The sequence below is a fragment of the Schistosoma haematobium genome, chromosome ZW (genome assembly GCF_000699445.3).
Source record: "Schistosoma haematobium chromosome ZW, whole genome shotgun sequence".
NCBI lineage: Eukaryota > Metazoa > Platyhelminthes > Trematoda > Strigeidida > Schistosomatidae > Schistosoma > Schistosoma haematobium.
The window spans coordinates 78008509-78031160 of record NC_067195.1 but is presented as its reverse complement, the minus strand read 5'-3'; the positions used below and the strand labels follow the sequence as shown (position 1 = coordinate 78031160).

The 22652-nt window shown below is 35.1% G+C and overlaps 2 protein-coding genes across 2 annotated transcripts; one reads left to right on the top strand and one right to left on the bottom strand.

The window, feature by feature from the left end:
* Positions 1 to 2134: 2134 nt before the first annotated feature.
* On the bottom strand, positions 2135 to 12485 carry MS3_00010499 (uncharacterized protein; the record flags this gene model as incomplete). Its single annotated transcript, XM_051218876.1, has 15 exons — positions 2135 to 2164; positions 2209 to 2265; positions 3931 to 4027; positions 5581 to 5895; positions 11157 to 11245; positions 11288 to 11350; positions 11384 to 11419; positions 11609 to 11661; positions 11702 to 11872; positions 11955 to 11973; positions 12132 to 12167; positions 12231 to 12252; positions 12297 to 12309; positions 12343 to 12365; positions 12418 to 12485. The coding sequence occupies 15 exons, from the start codon at positions 12483 to 12485 to the stop codon at positions 2135 to 2137; spliced, it is 1092 nt and encodes a 363-aa protein (XP_051072551.1).
* A 2243-nt stretch (positions 12486 to 14728) lies between these two features.
* On the top strand, positions 14729 to 21149 carry MS3_00004451 (uncharacterized protein). The gene is made up of 4 exons (XM_051212371.1): positions 14729 to 17359; positions 17395 to 17506; positions 18142 to 18391; positions 19706 to 21149. Exons 1-4 carry the CDS (start codon positions 17093 to 17095, stop codon positions 19854 to 19856), a joined length of 780 nt encoding a protein of 259 aa, XP_051072550.1. The 5' UTR covers positions 14729 to 17092; the 3' UTR covers positions 19857 to 21149.
* Positions 21150 to 22652: the final 1503 nt, after the last annotated feature.

The following is a 22652-nucleotide window of genomic DNA, read 5'->3' as shown; positions in this document are numbered from 1 at the left end:
GGACTTTTGAACCCATATATTTTGTATATAAAGCGAATGGAATAGAGCGAAGCAAAACGACGCGCAGTGGAGATGACGGGTAATCCAACCCCATTTAGTCAAGCATTAATCAATATTTATAGTCACACAAAAATAAGTTACAGACATATGATGAATGGGATAAGAAATGTACACACAAATATGCGCTCATATAAAAACAGTGAAGATTGATAAGCGAATAATTAACAAGGTCAGAATGTGGATTAAATAGAATGAATAGATTGGCCTGTCCAAATGCCAGAATATGGTATATGGGCTTAACATAATGACCGACACTATAATATCAACGAAAGCAGTTATACGAATAGATAGACAGATTCTAGTTAAACAATAAAATGATAAACTATTTAATTACAAAACTATTCTATCAACTTGATTCCTTACATAATTGTCTTAATAATCAAGTGTACATACTATACGATTAATGTATATGCTAATTATTTATGCATAGGAATCTCTATTCAGTTCTTATTTCTATTGTTTACACTTGTGGAGATATGCCTGACAAACTAATTTTGTAAATAGTTTTTGATGCTATTTGTCAATTTTTCACCGCATGTACATTTATCATTAAATGATTGTACGTATTGTTTAAGTGTCTGAACTTGGACACTTCCTTCCATTGTGTTACATTCCTAGCATGACACACTCAGTTAACTGCTAACAAATACACTGTTACACACATACCTCTCGTTCTCCATTCGCTTGTGATTGTGTTAACTGAACTCTAAATCAAATACTGTCTACATTTATAGACTGTAATCGGAATATATCATAATCTACGTTGGGTTATACACTGGGAGTTCATCAACCTTACTGGAACCATCAATCATCTATAATTGTAGATTTTTGGTACCAGACTCAATCAGAACACGCGCAAACCTGTTGAATTAAGTAACGTCCCTCTTTTTTGTGTGTTTATAACATTTAATTGATATATATTAACATTATTATTTGTACTTAATAACTCTGTTATCATTTTTGAGTTCGCATATTGTATGATCCACCACAATTATCTGGTGAGCCCGACGTGATTCGAACACGCAACCTTCTGATCTGGAGTCATTATGTATGATTTGATTGTCAGGTTCTATATTATGACATTAGTTAGATATATGTAGGTTTGATGCTTTCTTTTTCTTCTTCTTCTTTTTCATTTCATCGAATCAATATTTAATCATCTTTCTCAATCTCAATTATTTCCATGAATATCAATACAATCGAATTGACAATTGTAGTCCATATTGTTTTGATTAGGATTTCTAGTGTTACTTTAAAGTTTCACATATTATACAATAATCGGTGGTAACGTGTTGACTACAGAATTATTACATCATGAATGAGATAGACCATTACTACTATCATTAATAATATGCTTACAAATGTATTTGTGCAATGACAATAATAATAATAATAATTAGTTGAATTGCCTTGGCAAATCTTTTGCAATATTGTTTGTATCATTACATTCATATATATATATATATATATATATATATATATATATATATATATATATATATATATATGGATTGGGAAATAGAAGCAGATATGAAAAGGATGAATAAGAACTGGAAGGAGCTGGAAAGGATTGCCCAGGACAGGGTTGGATGGAGAATGCTGATGAGCGGCCTATGCTCCTTCACGAGGAGTAACAGGCGTAAGTAAGTAATATATAATGGATTGGTTCATAGAATGTTTGACAATGATAACATTCAGTACATTGATTGGGTTCATACAACAAATTACCCCTAAAACAAATCAGATATAGAAATAGAATATTTGAATGACCTGTGATAACATCATTGTAAAGAAATAATTCATATTTAGCAATGATTATAAATAGAGAGAGAGAGAGAATTTCATTGTTAAATGATTGAATCTTAACACATTTAGTGATATTGATAATTTAATGGATTAATCTCAAACAAATTATAGTCTGAAACTAAGATTGTGGTATATGCTACTGATGCTGATCGATAATAAGTAGTATGTATTTGTCAATAGAAAGTGAAACACTTGGAAGCAGAAAGTTAAGATCAAAGAAGAAATAGAACGAGGACAAAGAATGATTAGTGTGGAAATGAAGGAACAGTCAAGTTTGAGACGATTGATTGACATTTTGCTGTTTGGTACCTCGCATGGACAACCGTCGATAAATAATTGTACCTTTTTCATGATGGTTGTGGTAGTTGTGGAAGTTTCAGCTCCATACAGTAGAATCGACTGTCTTGAAGTTCTCATAGAAGAATGTGACTTTGATATTGGTTGATAGACAGTTGTTTTGAGTTGCATATGTTGTTTGTTCAATTGTAGGAAGCGGTCCTTCCTTTGTCGATCCTCTTCTTTACATCTGCATCCTATCTTCCTTTCTTCATCGATGATGCAGCTGATCACCAGGTGTGTGAAAGATTCCATATCATCTAGAGTTTCTCCATCAAGTGTGATTGGATTGGTGTTCTCCGGGTTGTATTTGAGGATGTTGTTTTTTTCCTTGTGTATGTTGAGGCCTACTGATGCAGAGCTTGCTGCGACTACACTAGTTGTCTTCTCGAAACCATTCACTAGTTTACATACGATTATTGCTTAGTTAGTAGATTTGTTAATATTAATTGAAGTTGGATTTCATGAAAGATTGATAACAACAAGAAAACAATTGAAAATTAAGGACTATTGATCATGTCTTTTTTGAAAACATTCTCTTCAATTTATCAAAGAGGTAACACCTTCGAATGTTAAAGGTACTAGTTACTTTTTAGGTATCATTACCAAGGTTTGGTTTGATAATTTCGAATAAATTGAGCATTGGGTTGATTGTTAGAACTTGGATTATTTTTAATTTGGTTATTTAATTCTCTGAAGAAGTGGCTTACACTAAGTCACGAAACGTCAGAAAATCTAATTTTTCAACTCATTGGGATATTAAAAATATATTATTTATCTGTATTAGTTACTTTTTTATATACAATTAATTATATTGAAACCAAATATAATCAATACTTAGTTGGCAATTGTTTTTCTTAACAAAAAAAACTATTAAGAACTACCATATGTTGATGAATTAGTTGACAATAAAAAAGTACGAATACAACACTGTTAGGAATGCTAAATACCCAGAACTCACTTGGTGAAGGTCGTAATTTTGTAATTTTATTCTGGAAATTTGAATTTCATGTTTTTTTTCACACCGACAGATGCCTAGTTAAACTATAGCTTACATTTCCCACTCGGAAATCCTTGACTGTCATTGGTTGACGGACTTTTTTTATTACGCTATTTTGTCGCTCTCCTAAGGGGGTTTCTACCATTGTATAAATAAGCTTGATTCGTGCGTTTAGTGACCTTGTATTTCTTGGGTGCTTGTAGAATACATTCTGTACGCCTCATCAAGACTTTTTGATCTAGTTAGCAGAGCCTGGGAAAACAGATAAGAATAGTCTATCGTGTCAATGTATCTTTGACTTTCGTTCCGTTTACCGAGTAAGGTGAACTCGTGATAATATTCAAGCATATCAAACATATTGATCATATCACAATAAAACAATGAATGAATGAAAAAAACAATAGGTAACTTTTGATGGAGTTTTGTTCTCTGAGCTGGATGGTTTGGCCGTGGAGCTTTATTCGTTCTTCTTAACGACATCATCAGCACAAACTTCAGATAAAAGTGAAGTGTTCGAATTTCTCCATTTGCGTTTCACAGCTTGTTCTGTACACCTTGACGTTGATTGTTTCTTACTGACCTTAAATTTTTCATTGTTTACTTCTTTGTTTTGGTTGTGTCTCCCAAACCATCCAGCTCAGAGTATAAAACTCCATCAAAATCATCCACCTGAGCTACAAATCTCCACCATCTTAATAAGTAACTTTCTTCAATGATTATACTCTTACCACATTTTTATCATCATTTAATTTATTCATTAATTCCATAGAAATTTGTTGAGATAATACATGATTCCAATAAACAATCTCCTGTTTCACTATATACCTTAATAAACAGAATGGTAAATGAAATTCTATCATTAATTATTTAAGTATAAAATAAAATGATAATGATTTTATTGATTAAAATAAAATAAAATACAACAATCGATAATATTGATTAATAAAGTTTGTTATGATATTACAAATCAGTTCTCAGTTAGTCAATCAGTCATTCGGCTACAATGTAGGACCAGGCACATATATGCATCGGTCGAAGTTGTCATACTTCACTAGCCCTACAAGATGAACACCAAATTTATAGAGGTAGTTACTTCAACGGTAATAAAAGGAAGATTACATATAAGGATGTAATAAAACAGAAAGAAAGAGTTAACTGGTAAAAAGGAAGGTATAAAGTAATTTTAATCTCATAGTTTAAGGAGTAGACAAAGAATATATATATGCGTATATATATATATATATATATATATATATATATATATATATATATATATATATATATATATATATATATATGCGTACACCACTGTGACCGATTCTGATCCATTTCACACAGTCTTCAACTCTCTGTTATGATAGTTGCACGGACACTAACCAAGTATTCGTCATCTACCAACATGTCTAAGACTAGAGGTTAGTGATTTAAAGCAGTGATACCACGTTTTGATTGGGCCACCCTTAAGTTTCTTCCAACTGTCTTCAATACAAGTCAGAATTGTGCGTCATGGTAATCGGTATTTATGTATAGGCAACACGTGTTCCAACCATCTCAGTCGATGAAGACTTACAACCTCTTCAACTGATTTACCATCATTCTTTAATACTCTACGTCTAACCTCACTACTACTTTCCCAGTGATCGCAGCAGATGCAAGCAATATTTGTAAGACATCTGTGATCAAATACAAATCAATTCTACACTAATTAATATCTCAGAAATGACTTTACAAGATTTTTGTTTGATTTAAGATTTCTTTACTAGAGTTTATAAATAAAAACTCAAGCTAGATGACTATGGTCGAATGCGATACTTTTGTAATCTAAGCCACTTTAATCCGTTGAGTTATTGTACGGATTACTTAATAAGCACATTTTTTACGATAACCCGAAACGATTGTTTTTAAGGCGGATCTTAATGGTTATACAATCTGACAGATTATGTTGTGATTATACGTCTAGGTTACAGTTTGCTTTATAAGAAACAATCAATAAGATGCCCTATATTTCATTCTCATGCTCATCCATAATTGTCAGTAAACAGTATTTAGTGGGGCTCTAATTGGCGGTATCGTTACGTTATACATTAACAGGGCACATAGGCTACAAGTTATAACATGTAATAAAGTGAGGCAAATGTCTACTGCTTCTTGATTTTCAATGGTTACCTGATAAGATCAGTTCATGATGTCAATTATAACATGGTTATATAGTTGAGATACACTCCTTTACATTATTCTACATTTAACTTAAGTAGTAGTTCTTTTGGATTAATACTGAAGATCAGCAATCATAATCAATAAAATGAAGTATATGATTTCCAAATACATCAACAATATTCTCAAAACAGCTAAAACAATCTCTGACATATTTAACTTACTTTGAAAGATTTGCTGTCGTTAGTGGTAAAACATCTGGGATGTATTCATTAATTAATGCATTTGTAGATTCATTTGCTTGATCATAAGGTAACGAAATAGTTGTAAAGTCATTATAACTATCTTCGGCTGTTTCACTTTTATCAGATTTTGATAAATCGCTTAGTTCTGATCCCATAAGGCTAAGTAGAGTTGTATGTCCGCGTCTTAGACGTAAGTTTAATTGTTTCTTCTCAATATTATCACTATTCATTGTAGAATATTTTTGAAACTCCATAATTGATTCTTCACACAGTTTATTTGACTGTGATGTTGGACTATTTAAGCAAACTTTTTTGAATGATAGTCTCATTGTTGATTTCTTTGATAAATCGAAGGACATTCTTCCAAGTTACTCCAATGTTCTACATGTGAAAATTTTACAATGACAAAGGAGATGATAATTATTATTGAAATATTTCACTAAAAATTGAATTTACAATTGTGATTTCAATGTTCATTTTTATGATTGGGAATACAAAACACAGGACTGCTCCGTATGTTTAGGTTCGTAATTGATTAGTTTCCATTGACATATGTGCATCCTTAGTGAACCGTCTTAACATCATCATCATAATAATCTAACTAAAGGTTTAATTAAAGTTACGTAGTAAGTGTCAGTAAAATACCGGAAGCGCTTTTCGTCGCATGTGTACTATATCAATTAAATATACCTTCATTTCAATGTTGATACTTATAATAATACTTGTTTATGTTAGAAGAGAAAGACACTGGGTTCGAGTCCCATTGTAAATATCAACATTAAAATACATGTTCAACTAGTTGAAAAGTCCTCACTGAAAAAATACTATATTTCCTATTTTCCTTTACCAGATACAATCCTGATTTAATAAAGACTCTAGTATTATATAAAGTTGTCTAATAAGTTATAGCTAACTTCAATGAATGATAAAGATGACAGATTGAATAATTTTTCTCTGGTTAGCGTTTTTTAGCGAGTTAGTTTTCTACGGGATGGGGCCGATAACCCCATGCCCAACCTTCCTCCTTTATCCGGGCTTGAGAACGGCAGTAGCCCACGGAGGGACTCCAGGCGGAGTCAGTTTGATCAACTTAGAAATATCTAGTTAAATCACAGCTTATATATTGTAATTGTACACGAAGTTAATTGCTGTAACTTACAATAAATAATACAAAGAATATTCTAGATATTATCAATGAAGATGGTTAGATATATCAAGCTACAATTTAATGAAATCCTTAAATATTGTTTTCAAGAGACTAATCTGTTTTTGAGTGTCCATCAAGAAGATTGTATGACTTCAGAAAATGATACTTTTGAAAGAAAAGATTCCCTCATTAGATTATTTCATTTCATTTTTACTGACTTTATAGCTTCATGTTATAAGATCCGATGAACAAAATAAAAAATAGAGGGGTGGTTAATATCAGTTAACCATTTGATGCTATGTAATGTATTACTAATAACATACATCCTAAATCCGATGTTTTGTCATTAATCCTATTTGAAAGTATCTTTATTACACTACTAGTAATATGATACAATCATAACAATAGAACTACAAATCTGGGTATTCAATTACCAGCTTATGTATATTTATTTTCTTCATGGAAATATACACCAAATCTGATATTACTATTTCATTATAAGAGATTTGGTTTGAAATAGTGTTAACATTAATATTAAAAGCCATTAAGTACTGAACTGATGTTTCGACTCCGTGTGTTATTTGACAGTTAATTGACGATTAGTCAGATACATTTCATAAATATGTGATGTATACTACTTATGTTGTCAGATATAAATGGTATGTAACGCCATTCAGAGGTGGAATGCCTGTATAAAAAGGGATTGAGAAGATTGAACTGAAAAAAAGTCGAATAGGGAACAGAAAGGAATTGGAATAAAATCAGAATTGGAAGAATCATGAAGAATGTAAGTGACAACTGATGGAAGATGTGCAAATGAAGTATTTATTGTATGGTTTTCATAATTTACAAAGACACTGTAATTGCAAACGAGATATTAATACTATTGTCCCCACCAAGTCCACGCTTACTACAGATATACTCTCCTTAAGATAAACTTATGAATAATCAGTTGAACTGGTTCATGTATTATCACAAACTCTAATATTATAGACGTTTCAGTTGTTTTTCAGATGACTATTTTCATCCTTTGCATTAAAAAAACCAGTTCTCAGTTAGCAATATTATGCAATTATAGTAGTCAGATGTATACTGTGAAGACCAACTACACATATAAGCTTTTCAAGCTATTGCTCAAAAATCTGGATGTAATAAAGACGTTGATCAACAGTCAAACAATGATTGAGGTTGTAGTGGCTGTGCTTCGTTAACCAATCACCCTCATAACCGTTATCATATAATCCTCAACGGTGTTTAGAATCAGAAAGCAAAGAGAAGCAGCAACTACAGTTTTATTAACAGATAACTCAGACCACAAAGCAGAAAGGCGAATGAGTAAGTTAGCGAGTCGTGAGTGTGTAGGATTATATATATAAGCAATGCTCAAGCATACATATTTCATACAAGCACGACAATAATAAAGGTACAATGATATAGATAAGTTGTTATAGTACGGAAGACTCTGCCCGCTAAATAAGTTAACAAAAGGGCTTAACCAAATTAAATGTGAACAAACTCAATTGCACATGAGTTGCTATAAGGTGTTTCTTTCATCAAATTAGGGTACTTCTACAACTGTTGACTAAATATTCAGGAGTAATTAACCAAGAACATACGTTCCGATGTTTCAAAGATCAAATACGAGACTAGTCATGTCGTAATTCATTTTTAGCTAGTGAAATATAAATTGTTATTGCTGGAGTAGTTTTAGCATAATGAATATTTGGTGTCGATAAAGCATCTATAGTGTTGTTGTGAACAATATCACGGGTGAGAACAATCGAATGTACATGACAGAAAATTACAAGACTTGGTAACTAAATCTAACAATCATATAGTAAATGCTTAATTTGCAAAACGACCATCACTTGTCTCAAAATGACTTAGACTTCATTGTCCCTGCATTTTCATACAAATTGCATTCTGTTTCCATTCGTTACTGTTCGATACTCTTGTCTCTCCCTTGCCAGACATTCTGTTCACGACTAACATCATATACTACTTATGTCGATATAAGTAGCACACACCACAGTATTTTTATGTTCATAATCGATATAATAATAAGATTAGATTTCCTTTATGTATCATGAAAATTTTCCCGGAAATGCATAATTGATTATCATGTCATAGTCTGACACTTTTTTAAATGAAATTAATGACAGAAAGGGAAATAATTAGAAGACTGAAATTAATGAATATATCAGTAATCGAATCTATGCTATTCATCTAAAATATGTTTTTAACAAAACTATTTTATAAAGTTTTGCCTGATATATTCTGGACAAATCGATTTTGAGTTTCAATGGACGAATGTTAGACCACCATTGAAAACCTAGAAGCACTGAACGGTCGATTTGTTCTAGTACGATACTCCTCAGAAATTTGCATCCACGATCCCTCATTTGTGACTCGAACCCGTTGCCTTCAGTCTCGTGGGCGAACGCCTAACCTCTATACTCAACAATCTCTACAACCCTACACTGATAATTGTCATGTGCTCACTAGTAACTGGCTTCAAGATGAGTTTCTTGGAGTTCTAGTGAGAAGCCGTGGTCAGAGGAGTTCTTATCAATTTTCGATCTGAACTCCTGTAGTTATCTGATAGAGTGCTGTGAATATATCCTTCGATCTCTGAATCAAGTGCATGTATAATTTCTAGACCATGGTTGTTAGGTTCTAACAAATTACTCACTCTAATATTCGGTAAGATTAAGCCATTTTCAGGTATGCTGGGGTTAGGTCCAGTGGTACTTTAGGAATTTGGCACGGTATTCTGTGACCGAGTACGGATTCTATCAAAGACTTATCTGCCAAGCAGACACTGCTTATGACTCTCTTTATTTTCTGTTTCTGCACTGCCATCCATTTCTCATCACACCCGAATAAAGCTGGAGTTTGGGGATATTTAATAAAACTTGAGTGAAAGAAAAGTGACAATTCTATTCTTCCCCCGTGATGTAAACTATTTGGGAGAAATGTATCCTCTCCTTCCGAGAACGTAGACAGTTTGGGTGGAATGCCTTCGTGAAGGGGAACTTTGCAGACTGACTGAGGTGAAGTATGCGTTCAGATATCGCACCTAGAAACTACAATCTATTTCAAAATGACAAGAAACGCGATAACATAGTTCATGATATTAACGTACTACTGTCATTATTGAATGGGTAAATTCTAAATGACAATTGTTCGTGTTCTTCGCTTTCTGTTTAGCGAAAAATGTTTGCTATGTTGGCGGGTCACCACATTTTCTACAACCTTATGCGATGCATGTATGTCGCTGAGCTATGTGAGTTTTTGTGTTCCACCAGAATAATTCTATTCAGATTAATGAGAAAGCTAAGAGACTTAGAGCAACAGTTTACGTATCGAAAGCTCCAAACTGTCATGGAGCAACACGTTACAGAAGTTCGGATAGAATTGGAAGTAATTTTATGGAGAAATGTGGTCTGCCTTCAAAACGAACAAAAGAAAAAACGAGAGGAAAGATAACAGGAAATGTCTTCCATGTCTTTTTCAACAAAAATATGAACCTTTATCAGATGCGAAGACCATCTTGATAGTTCGAACACTCCTATTGTGTCCAGCAGGCAACCATTTCGTAGGGCTTCTGGATAATGATGAAAGGTTATTGGGATGCTTGAATAATGTTTTAATAAGATGACAACACTGTTGGGCTTCAGCGCCAAACGGCTGATCAGAAGAAAAGGGAAAGATAGTAAAATCATCATGGAAGTAATATAGCTTGGCAAACTTTCTATTAGATTTGCACATTACATTATTGATTAGATACGAGAAGTAGAGCCTTATCGGCCGTCCAGTATTCGGTGTGTATCGGGAACATGTGAGCTTTAGGGATCAAAGTTTCTTGCAAATGTCGTGCATTAACCTGTTGGATTAGAAATCAGCTTGCTAAGTTATGTAGAACCTTACTTAAATACAAACTTACCTCTCATGGACAACCATTGGCCTGCCACGAGCATTCTCCAACCACTTGTGTCCTAAACTCCTATCTCCAGTTTTTCCCTGTTACTATTCACCCTTTTGATTTCCGCCTCCGATTACCGACGCAATACGTTCCTTCATCTTCATTTTACCCTTTACCATTCACAATTCCAAGTCAGGGATTGCCTCCTGGGACAGTTTGATGACTTCCTTAATATATGTCATACTCATCTTTGGCAACTTTTCCTAAATTTCTCTTCAATCGAAAGCTAACTTGTTCTCCTCAATAGAAGGTTGTTACCGATGATATCCGACCAACGGAAATTCAGTATATTGAGTAAATAACTGTTGAATAATACTTGTACAATTTTAATGACGGATGTAGTTCTCCAAGTTTCAAATCCATACAGTAAAACTGCTGTGATGTTCGTATTGAAAATTCTAACATCGTTGTTGGGTAGCAGACAGTTGTTTCGAGTTATAAATGCTCTTCAATTGTAGGAATGCTGTCCTTGGTTTGGCAACCAATGCCTTCACCCCCGTATCAGATCCTCTCTCTTCATCAAATACGCTGACAAGGTACGTGGGAGCCCCCACCTCTTCCAAAGTTTCGACATCAAGTGTGTTTGGGTTGGTGCTCTTCATAGTGTATTTGAGGATCTTCCCTTATCTCTCGTGTATGTTGAGGCCTACGAATGTAGAGACTACTGCTACACCAGTGGTTTTCACCTACATTTGTTTTTGTGCATGAGATAAAAGATCTAGGTCATCTGCGAAGTCGAAGCCACCAAGCACCATTCAAGCTGTTCACTGTATTCCAAGCCACTTCTCAGTTCTTGAGGTCTTCGTAATCCATTCAACCACCAGAAGAAAGAGAAAAGATGAGAGTAAGCAACGTTGCATGACATCAGCTCACACTTGCAGTGCATCTGTCAGATGTCCTCCATGCACGACTTTGCAGTGTACTCCGTCTTAAACATTCCGTATGATGTTGACGATCTAATCAGCTACTCACTTCATTGTGTCGAAGGAGGTTTCGTAAAGTTCTCCTATCCACACTGTCAAACGCTTTCTCATAGTAAATGAAGATGATGTATGGTGACGAGTTGCATTCAATTGATTTCTCAACAATGATCCAAAGTGCCGCGGTTTGGGCGATATACAATCGATTCTCACGTAATCCTGTTTGTTGATCTCGGAGTTTGGCGTTTACGAAATGTTCCATTAAGTTCAACAGCACTGTGTTGAAATTTTTTCATATTACCGTTAGTAGTGTGGTGCTTCTGTGGCTTTCACAATTGCTCAGATCTCCTTTACTTGGTATCTTGATGAGGTTTGGATAGCTCGGTGGTAACGTCTTTAACTATGAAGCTGGGTGACACGAGGTCGAATCCGCCAGGGAGCACCAGTTCCCTTAAGATTAGAGGTACACCTTGCTGACGAGTGCCAAGGAGCACAAAACCCGGCCCAGGGTTTCCTGTTGTCTACCTGCAACCAACATTTAAATGAGGTATCCTTGTTTTCAGTCGATCGGTGGCACTTGTTTATCCTCCAAAATCTTCCTGAATATAGCGTGTAGCACGTTTCAGTTACTTCTGTGCCCGACTTTCGTGCTTCAGCTGATTTATTGTTTGGTGCTACCGATTTCCCACTGTTGGTTTTTTTGATGGCCATCCTGATCTCTTCGTTTATTGGTAAGTGATATTTGTTTGTAAGTGCTGTTTCACTGTCTTGTGGGTTCAATGTGTATGGTCTTTGCAAGAGTTCCTCGGAGAGTTCTGTCAATCTGTTCCATTTTTCTCCTATCGCAGTGATTGGCTTTCCTTATTTATCTTTAACTTATCTCTCAAGTTTATTATATTTCTCTGCTAGTTTTTTCGTTGCATCATAAACTCTTCACGGATTCGATTCTTTTGCAGATTCATCCGCTAGCACTGCGATATTTTCCATGTATTTCTACTTGAAATCTTTAATTCTGCTTTTCAGTATCTTGTTTACTTATGTGTATTCGGTACATGTCATAGATATCTCCGCATTTCTCCGGCTGTTGGTGCCTCTTACGAACCATAACCTCCTGACACGTTCAAGCTGGTGCTTCTGAGATCCCTTTTCAACTGTACTACATAGTAGTTTCTTCTGCAAGCGGATCTTGTAAGTCTTAGAGCGTATTGCTGAAACCTGTCTTAAATTTGTCGTGTTTGTCAGTATCTTGAAGGAACGCTGTATTGGACCTTTATAATGCTGCCTGTTCAGTTGTCCAATGTTTCCTTAGAAACCACCAGGCAGTGATTCAAAGTTATATCAGCTCCTCTTCTGCTTCCCACGTCTACCATGTATTTTCTGAATTTTCCCATGCAAATATGATCGATCTTGTTCTCTTAAGTGTGATCTCATGAGACCATGTAGCTTTGTGCATGCGTTTGTGAGGGAATATCACGCCAACTATTACCATTTTGCTAAATGCACATAAATTTTGGGACCTCCCATTGTTCTCATTCTTTTCTCCCAATCCAAGTAGTCGCACGATATCTTCATGGACGGTGTTATGCGTTTCGACTTTGATGTTCAAACCTCTCACCTGGTGGTCGGGTTCTTTCATGAGCGCTTCGCTATGATCGATTGAAGCCTCGGGTAGAACTGATGTTCATCGTCTTCACTGCCACCATTGTTTAGAGAATAACACGGGATAACATTCATTCGATTCCCACATTTTTGTTTTGAAGGGTGCTTTAATGATCGTGTGTCCATGAGAAATTCATTCCAATAAGTGCTTCGTTTGCTTCCTTAGACAGTATCGCAGCAACTCCCTCGATATGTGGAGCATTTTGTTCTTCATGACCAGAATACAGCAACATCTCTCCCGAATCTAACTTTTTCTATCCGAATTGGGTACGCTGGGTTTCACTTATCACGAGCCCCGTCAAGCTGTATCTCCTCATTTATCCAGCTATTCGATTGGTTCTCCCGTTCTTCCACATTGTCCGGACATTCCACGTACCTATAATAATTGTTGCTCTGGTCGGTATGAAGGGCGTTTACCTCGTGACTTCCCAAGAACCTCTGCTTTCACCACGAGACGTCATCATTCTTCTGAATGAAGATCCTTCAACTTGAAGAACAGAATTCGAATGGTTTAATTTGTTTATTCTGATTAGCGTACTTTGGCAAGTTATTTTTCTACGGGTTGCTGACCCCACGCCAACCCTCTTTCTTTACCCGGGCCTGGGACCTCTAGTAGCCCTAGAAGAGCTGCTAGCAGTGTCTACTGGTATTCTACAGTCATTAAATTATGCTCGTGACAGCCAGAGATTTCCTTCAAGAATATTCGGTGGGTCGACTTCAGAGTTAGTGGAAATGTTTTTAGGTGTTTGCTTGGGTTCTCACCTGGAAAAAGACTTCTGTTTTACGTCACTGTAACCTGAAAATGTATTGCTTTCTTGGATCGTGTTCACAGAAGAACAACTAAAAAGGCACTCAGACCAAAAAAACAAAGCGAACTTAGCTTTTCTGGAAGCCCTCTGTTTATAACCAATGAAGTACTGTGGGATTAGTGGAATATAATCCAGATGTATCATATGACACATGACCTGCTTTATTGCAGTATAACACTACTAGTTTTCAGTGACAACCCCTAATTAAGGGTCAACCCACCAAGGATATGAAATGAAAAAGCCTGCACCAAAACTCAAGCAAACGTTTGAGGTTAGTAACAGTGCACTAAGAAACTCCCGACCAGTGACGATAGCAATAGCAGCTGACGAAGTTTCTTTTAAAAGACAGCTTGGCTTATACTCTGATTTTGTTTGGGTTGTGAGTGGTTACCCTGCATTAATCCATGGTCGCTGCTACTATTGCCTAATCTGCATTCGCTCATGCAGTTTCAACAAGGAATACATCGAATAGAACACTTCCATACTATAGAAATACATATCAAAAGGAATCAACAGTCTGCCGATTCCTCTCGGCAAAGTTTGATGTTTGGGCCAAAATGACAATATTGTAATGGGTATTTAGGATAGTCAGGTCAACCTAATTTTCATAGTAAAAATATACCGCTTAATTTGATTAGCTGGATGTGACCTTGGCACATGTAACTTACTGGTCATTTCAGGAAGGTTTCATTGTAGAAGTTGGCATTCAGTTTATATACAAGGCTTGGATTGGAGTAACTTTATTACCTAGTCTCTTACAAATGAATGTTTACCAGTTCCCTCCTCACTGCTTCAGAATTCAACGGGCGGTTTCATGCGTTATTCGACATAGCTTCCATAACTTCTGCGATAAACACCAAGCTATGGTCTGGTGTTATAAGATAACGGTGTTTTTAAGATGTAAATGGATGTGATGGTTGGTTTCAGTACCTGCACATCATCATAGTACCTATTAGTCGGTGAATCGCTGACAACTTGACTTATCTGAAGCTTGTATTATTATGATTATCCTTCAGATCTGATGTTATATTCTTCACACTAACTGCCGTTTTAATTTCACGTCGACTCAAACGACTCTGGTCGGCGTGAGGTGCTTTAAGTATCCTTCGTGAACAAATCCTACTTATAGTCACTAAATCAAATATATTCGATTCGATGATTACCCTTGTTGATATTTTCCTTTGTGCAGAATCAAGTCTTTCATGGTTGGTCTTATCTATGTCAGGCGTGTAGTTCGACGTAATAGGTTGTAGTTTCGAATGACTAAGATATCCTAAGAAATCATTATCTCGACCGTAATATTTGGCAGCGTAGTAATTTTTTGTATGCTTTTTAAAATCTAAGCGGATGATATTTTACATATAAACTCCAGTCTCTTTTTTATGAAGGAAATCAGTTACCTGTAATTCTAAGTTTTATTATCTGACTACTAACCATCGTTATTGGCAACGCTCGTATAAAGAAAAGTAGACCAAGCAGTATTAGAATGTGGTATATGGTTTGCAAGTCTGATAAAGACCTGGAGTAACTTTCTTCCAGTATTCATTTCTAGGAAATAACAGTTTTTAAATACAAAATGAACTGTCTGCCGATCATCGTTTCAGATATACTAGTGTGGCTTTAAAAAATCTGGGGAAAACATTTATTTTCGCTGTCTGTTTTGAAATGACAAATATCCGGAAACTCGTCTCCCTGTGTTTGAGAAGGCGAAGTCCTGCCAGTAATTTTGATCAATAATTGGACTCGTAGTGAAGTGGCTCAGACGCATCCATTCCTTATTTTCTGGGTTTCGGGTTTCGTTGTTTCATACCTTCTATTCCACAAATATATTCGTACATTTTAGAACTTATTCTTTATAAGTATGTTACAATTGTGGATAGTAATCAATCTTCATGGAGTGAATAAATGAAAAATATTTCCTCAAGTTCTAGTGGACCAGTGGCTTAGTGATTAGGACGTCTAATGCTCCCCTCCTAAATCACAGGTTCGAACCCCGTTTCACGTACTTCTGTTTTAGTAACCATGTGTTACCAGCCCTCACACTTAAAGAGTAACACACCTAAATACCTAGTAAACGAGCAAGTAAGGTGAGTAGGTATGGTCAATGGGGTTACTATTTTGACTTTTTTGTTTATCTTGTTGATTCCTCTTCACTGTATCTATATAGTTTGTGAACGTATACTGATACATTTTTATCTTAAGTTCTATGTTAATTTCGGCTGATTCAAGCGTTGAAAAGTAACATCATCGATATAACCTTAGTAAGAGTTTTAGTGATTTCATACTCATCGCAAACTAGTTTTGAAACTCCTAAAGTATTTATATCTTGTTTGGTTCGAAGTGGGAGAATTGTTGATAACATTTAGTGTTCTGGGCAATAACTGTATAAAACTGGCATCTATAGATTCATCACTACTTTCTGGTTTGGTTTTTTTAATTTTGCATCTTAGTAGTGTTGAATGTTAACAGGGATGACATAAAATAGAAGCCTGCTAGAATCTTGCGGTTGTATTTTACTATGTTCTTCGTAAAAGTTGAATCAATCTCCCAATTGAAGTGCATCTCTCACTAGCTACCGTTCATACCTACTTATTCATTGATTTTGTAACCCTCTGTCTTTCACAATACTACCATCCCACCTTGTTTAATACACTTTTTTGATGTAATATACCAAAATTTTTGTAATATTGGTAAACTATATATTGTTATCGGATGTTTGTGTTATACAAGTTCTTGTATGTGTTTTGTTACTCCTACTTATTGCAATACCTGGTTCTGACGTACTAACTTTATTATAGTAATGTATTAAGATAAGTATGTTTGTGTTTCTTACAATTCGTAACTTTTTAAATAATTTCTTTGTATATCTTGTAGATATTGATCGTGTTACTCTTGTACTTATTTTATACCGGGCTTGACTGATCCTGTATTGTTCAGAACCTATTTGATAGGATTATTTTGTCAAACCCTAATGGAACAAGCTTGTGTCAAGTCTTCTCAGCACCGTCTAGATGACTGGTTAATTATTCTCAAAGAACATCATATTTTAAAATCTCTTGGCGAAGAAAGAGAGGCGTTTGAAAGAAGTTTAGAACTTCCAACGATTCCTGAAATGATATTCGATCAAAATTCCTTATCAATTTGTTTCTGTCAACCAAATAATGAACAAATATGCAAAATTGAATTTAATGCACTTGATGCTCTTAAATTAGTCGACCCAAAGAATATAACTATAGAGGTGAGTTACTTAATACTAATCTCAACACACCGAAGGTACCATTTGCAAAGGACTGGAGAGATTCTCGAATTACTAATCAAGAAGACATACTGCCACATAAACCATATGACTGGACTTTCACTACTCCGTATACAGGCACTTTGTCTGGTGAGTTTTGTTTACGTTTATATACTCTTCTCCGTCATAGCATCCGTGTCGTCACCGTTCTAGGGAATTGTTTCGAAAGTTTCGTGAATAACGATCACGTTTTGGGGTTTCTAAAGCAAATTATTGAAATTTTGACTGACAGATGACACCATGTGTTCAAACGATAACTTTTCATGAGGCCAAATTATTGGTGCAACCTCCCTCAAGTAAATGGTTATCAAAAGACAAGAATGTTAGCCAGTAGGAACAGTTCTTTTATCTGTAAAACATGGTCGTTTATAAAATATTATATACAAGGATAAACGTAATGAGATTTCTGTTAGCAAATAAATCATCGAGGGATATGTATAGATGGTCACTCTGCTTAATAAAATTATGATCTTACTGTCGGGCTTAATTCTTGCACGTTACGTAAATTTGAAGATAACTCATGGTGTTTTCCAAGTCCTACTTTGTGTTGTTCACCACACAATTCAGATGTGACTGATGTGGTTTTACATTTTTCACCCAAGTATATCAACTTATAGGATTGTAATCAATAGCACGATAGTATTCCATTTGGTTATATGACAATGTGCACTCAGTTTAAATAGCTTGACAATGATTTCGTGATTGGTAAATTACTTTCATTATAGGTCCCTGGAGTATATCTCCAACTTCTGAGGGTTTAGATATGGAGTATTTACGTCGGAAAGATCCTATTCGCTTTTTTGTCAATACAACGCTATATGAAGATGAACTAGGTGATAATGGTGTATCTATTCTGAATATAAAGTTTCGCGCAATGTCTTCTGGTTTCTTTTTATTACAACGTTTTTTCTTACGTATTGATGGTGGACTAATACGAGTGTATGATACTCGACTACAATGGCGTCAAAATGATAGGTAATTTTGAACTTAACGTATATTACATCTTATTTTGTTACTTATATTTGTATTATGGCTAATTAAAATCTACAGTCATCACCTAAATTATTTTAGGAAATTTAGCAGTTATGAATCCAAATCTATGGAGTCATACACCATACATCATTTTCAAACTAATATTATTTATTGTAACAGCCGAGTTCATGAGTCGATCTTAGCTAGACCACCACTGAAAACCTGGGAGCACTGTACGGCTGTTTTGTCCTAGTACGAGACTCCTTGGCCGTGATATAGAGGTTAAGCGTTCATGTGAAATCGATTTTTTTGATGTTTTGAGTATTAGCATCTGGTTTTTATGTTATGTACTCAAATTCATACTTAAGTTAACACAGAGTTACTGAGTAGCAAATAGACACTGACTTTTGGGAACAAATGTGAGTTATCTAGAGGTTGAACGGATGTACATACGTACCAGGTTCTACGTTCTGATTGACTGAGAGGTTGATTTGCATAAGTTTACAAAAGATAATTCCTATTTCACCGATATTCGTGGTTGATCACGCAGACGCTTATCTTTTATGCCTGGAAATACAATCTAAACATTTAAATTTCAGAACAGCACCATAACATCAAGTATGTTTGTGTTCATTTCTGGTATATATCATTGGTTGTATCTAAGATCTAATCCAGTGTCAACATTGTTTCCTTTGGCATTCACTTTTTACCCTGATCGAGTCATCTATCCCAGCAAAACAGCAGCTATTGACTAGTATCTACCCAACGCAATACTGATACCATATTGTTCCTGTATAAAGAGACATAAAATATACTTTTATAACCAGAAAATAGGAGGTGGATTCTCGGTAATTTGGACCATTAAAGAAGAGTTTATGAAATACAGCATACTTCAATGGCTATAATTTCTATATTCTAACCTGGACTTTCATCAACTTTCCCTCTCCAGTGGTGTGTTGTGACAACCTAGTAAAGTGTAAAGTGAAACATTTACCATCGATATTTAAAGAAATAAGATAATGTAATTCCTGTGATTGCTTGAAACCATCAATTACTCGTAACACATTTCCATATATTTATCTGAACGATATAAAAATCAACATTCTCTTTTATAAAGTAACTGTTACTTAAAATGGATGGAGAATGCTGGTGATCGGCCTTTGCTCATCCACGAGGAGTAACAGGCGTAAGTAAGTAAGCAAGTACTTAAAATGAAACATCTATATAACTGCTTCCTCAAATTCAATTAGTATTGTGTGGTATTGTTTCAAGAAATTTGTAAATATCAGCAAATAATCTTCTACTTTTTTAATCCAGTTATTTAATTCGTGATATACGCCGAATGGAAAGTTCATCTTGGAGAGAAGATATGGTTGGCATCAGTTTAGAAATAGCAGATCAACTATGTGATACAGTTATAGAGCATTATACAGAAAAACTTGTACCACCATATGTAAATTCACCCTAAAATTATCAATAATTTATGTAAATAGTATTATGTGTTCAATTATTTCTATCGAATTGTTTGTTATACAAGTTTGTAAATTATTGAACATTATTTCTACACATATTTGTTTTTCATAATCAAAGTGGTTGGTTAGTTCAATGAACTATATACATTAGAGTATTAACGTGGATGCTCACTGCTGAGGAGTCCCATACTAGGACGAAATGGCCGTCAAGTGCTTTAAGGTTTTTCATGGTGGTCTAGCTTCAATTGACTCATGATCTCAACTATTGAAATTACTAAAATCTCCACAAAACCCCTTCTGATATTGACGTTTTAGTTGACCACTTCATCTAAAATAATCTATCTTCTTCAACCTAAATGATTGAACAGTATTGTCAGCCTTCTAATCATAATACATGTAAGTTTTGGAATACCTAACATTGAATTTAGAAAATCCATTTTAAGATAGTCATTCTTACACCTTAATGTCAGCTAGAAAACCAGCTAAAATAAGATGTAGCTCTGTATATATTCCTTTCTAACTTTAAGTTTCTCATCTATAAACACCTTACTAAATTATTTGGAATGGAAATTAGGACCTCCAGGTTGAATGACTATCAGAATAACTAAGTTTAAATAGTGTGTTGTGGTTCGCATCTGTTGGGGGTGTTAGATCCGCAGAGCTCACTTGGTTAATATCCTATTTTTGTAATTCCATTTTAAGAATTTGAATTTCTTGTTTTTGCGCCAAAAGCGCTTATTTTTTACCTTCATGTCGTATTTCCTACTTGGGAGGATCTTAAACGCTATTGGTTCGTTGTATCCTTTAGTACGCTATTTTGTGGCGCTTCCCAAGGACATTCTTATGCTGTATATCATACGCTTGATTTGTGTTTGCTGTTGTTGTTCGTGCTTCTGGTTGCTTGTGGAATTTATTTCCTTCTTCCGAACTTGAACGTCTCCCTCTAGTTAGCGGGGCTGGGACGCGTCGGGATAGCTAGCTCATCTGTCATTGTGTCACAGTCTTCGTTCTGTTTTCAGATTAGGTGAACTAGTAATCTGTCCAAACATAGCAACATCCTCAATTTTATAATAACGATCATCCAATTTCATCAATGATACGTGTATCACTTCCGGTATGTTCGGTTTCTATCTGTTACTAGTTCGTACGAAGACTTCTATAATCTATCTGGAATTTTGTTACTGATATGAGTTAACACCCATAAACGATCTAAGTATACACTATAGACTAGTTATTACGTTGGACCCATTCATCACATTTGTTGTGGAGACGGCATTCTCAAATGCAACAGATGAAAAAGAAAATCAATATTAAGATTCACATATTGTTTTTAAGGTGATTTCTGTACAGTCAGCTGTCAACGCGATTTCGTCGTATTAATTTATTCACATTAAATTCTGTTCATTAGCAACCTGTGTTTTTTTCAGTTGTAATTATTTACTTTTCAATGCATTTTTGCCTTGTATTAATTAATTCACTGTGACTTCGTACTGTATAATAGTTGCCCAGTTCTGTAATTAATAACCATTGTATAATGGATATATAATTGAACTAACTTGGATATAATCCAATTCTTCTGAAGTTTTTATCTGAAGCTTTTATATAAACTTGAACGTCTTACTCTAATTAACAGACAATGATGAAAAAGATAGAAGCAGTCTTGTTAATCATGTATAGAAGTTGTAATTGAAAATAATTAGCTATGTAAATAAACATATTGTACTTCAACTGAGTTCAATGATCCTCATTTAGTAGAAACTTGATGGAGGTAGTCAACAGGGAACTCTGGACCTAAGTTTCATGCTACTTAGCAGTCGTCAGCAAGGTGTACCTGTAATTTTGAGGGAACTGATGCTCCCTGACGGATCCGATCCCCTGTCATCCAGCTTCACAGTCAGAGACGTTACCAATGAGCTGTCTGGGCTGCAACTGGTTTGTAGGACTGAGATGTATTTACAATTGATTGATCACCGGGTGGTGATCAATGTCATGTATGTCAGGTCCTTCTTAGTGTAGATCAAGTCCTATTGACCAAGTTGCAATGTGGTTTCCTGTTGGCTACCTCCTACTATCATCTGATCTCAACATAGTGCACGCAGTGTCGAGTCACCTAGACTGGTGGCCACATTGCAACTTAGTCGATAGGATTCAATCTACACTAAGAAGGACTTGACTTACATGACATTGATCACCACCCAGTGATCGTTCAATTGTAAATGGAATTATCTTGTTGATTTATAATTAAACGATAACTTGTAAACAGGTAATCGATTTTATGGAACCGGCTGATAAGAACTTCATTTAGTCAGTTAGTGCACACAATAACGAGTCATTTATGATATGGAAAACATTCATACTATAAGTATTATTTCTACTTTGGAACTCAATATTTCTGAGCAAAGATATTCGGTCGATCGATGAAACTATAAACCTTCCCTGACCTACATAATTTTAGTATATGTTATGCATATTCAGCCGCAATCTGTCCAGATGACCAACATTGTCTGTTATACAAGTAGATTGGAAAAAATATAAATAGAGTAGTTCATGGATTTATTGACTGCTGGTCTGAACCATGCTCGGAGATGCATATTCCCTGATTAGAGATATCGATTGGTATTACTCTAAAATTTCGAGCTTGATATATACTAACTTACGGACAAGTTATGAACAGTGTATCCACGTTATTTTGAACTGTGAATGTTTAGATACAAAACATTGTTACTTCATTGATAAAAGTATGCTTCAAGGATCAATCAGAATCGAGAAGCGAGCATTTGGTTTGGTGCGCG

Bases quoted from the DNA above. Each gene is read 5' to 3' on its own strand.
- MS3_00004451 (XM_051212371.1), top strand. From the start codon at position 17,093: ATGGAACAAGCTTGTGTCAAGTCTTCTCAGCACCGTCTAGATGACTGG. The intron at 17,360-17,394 runs GTGAGTTACTTA...AACACACCGAAG, and splicing joins CAAAGAATATAACTATAGAG to GTACCATTTGCAAAGGACTG. The intron at 17,507-18,141 runs GTGAGTTTTGTT...CTTTCATTATAG, and splicing joins GTATACAGGCACTTTGTCTG to GTCCCTGGAGTATATCTCCA.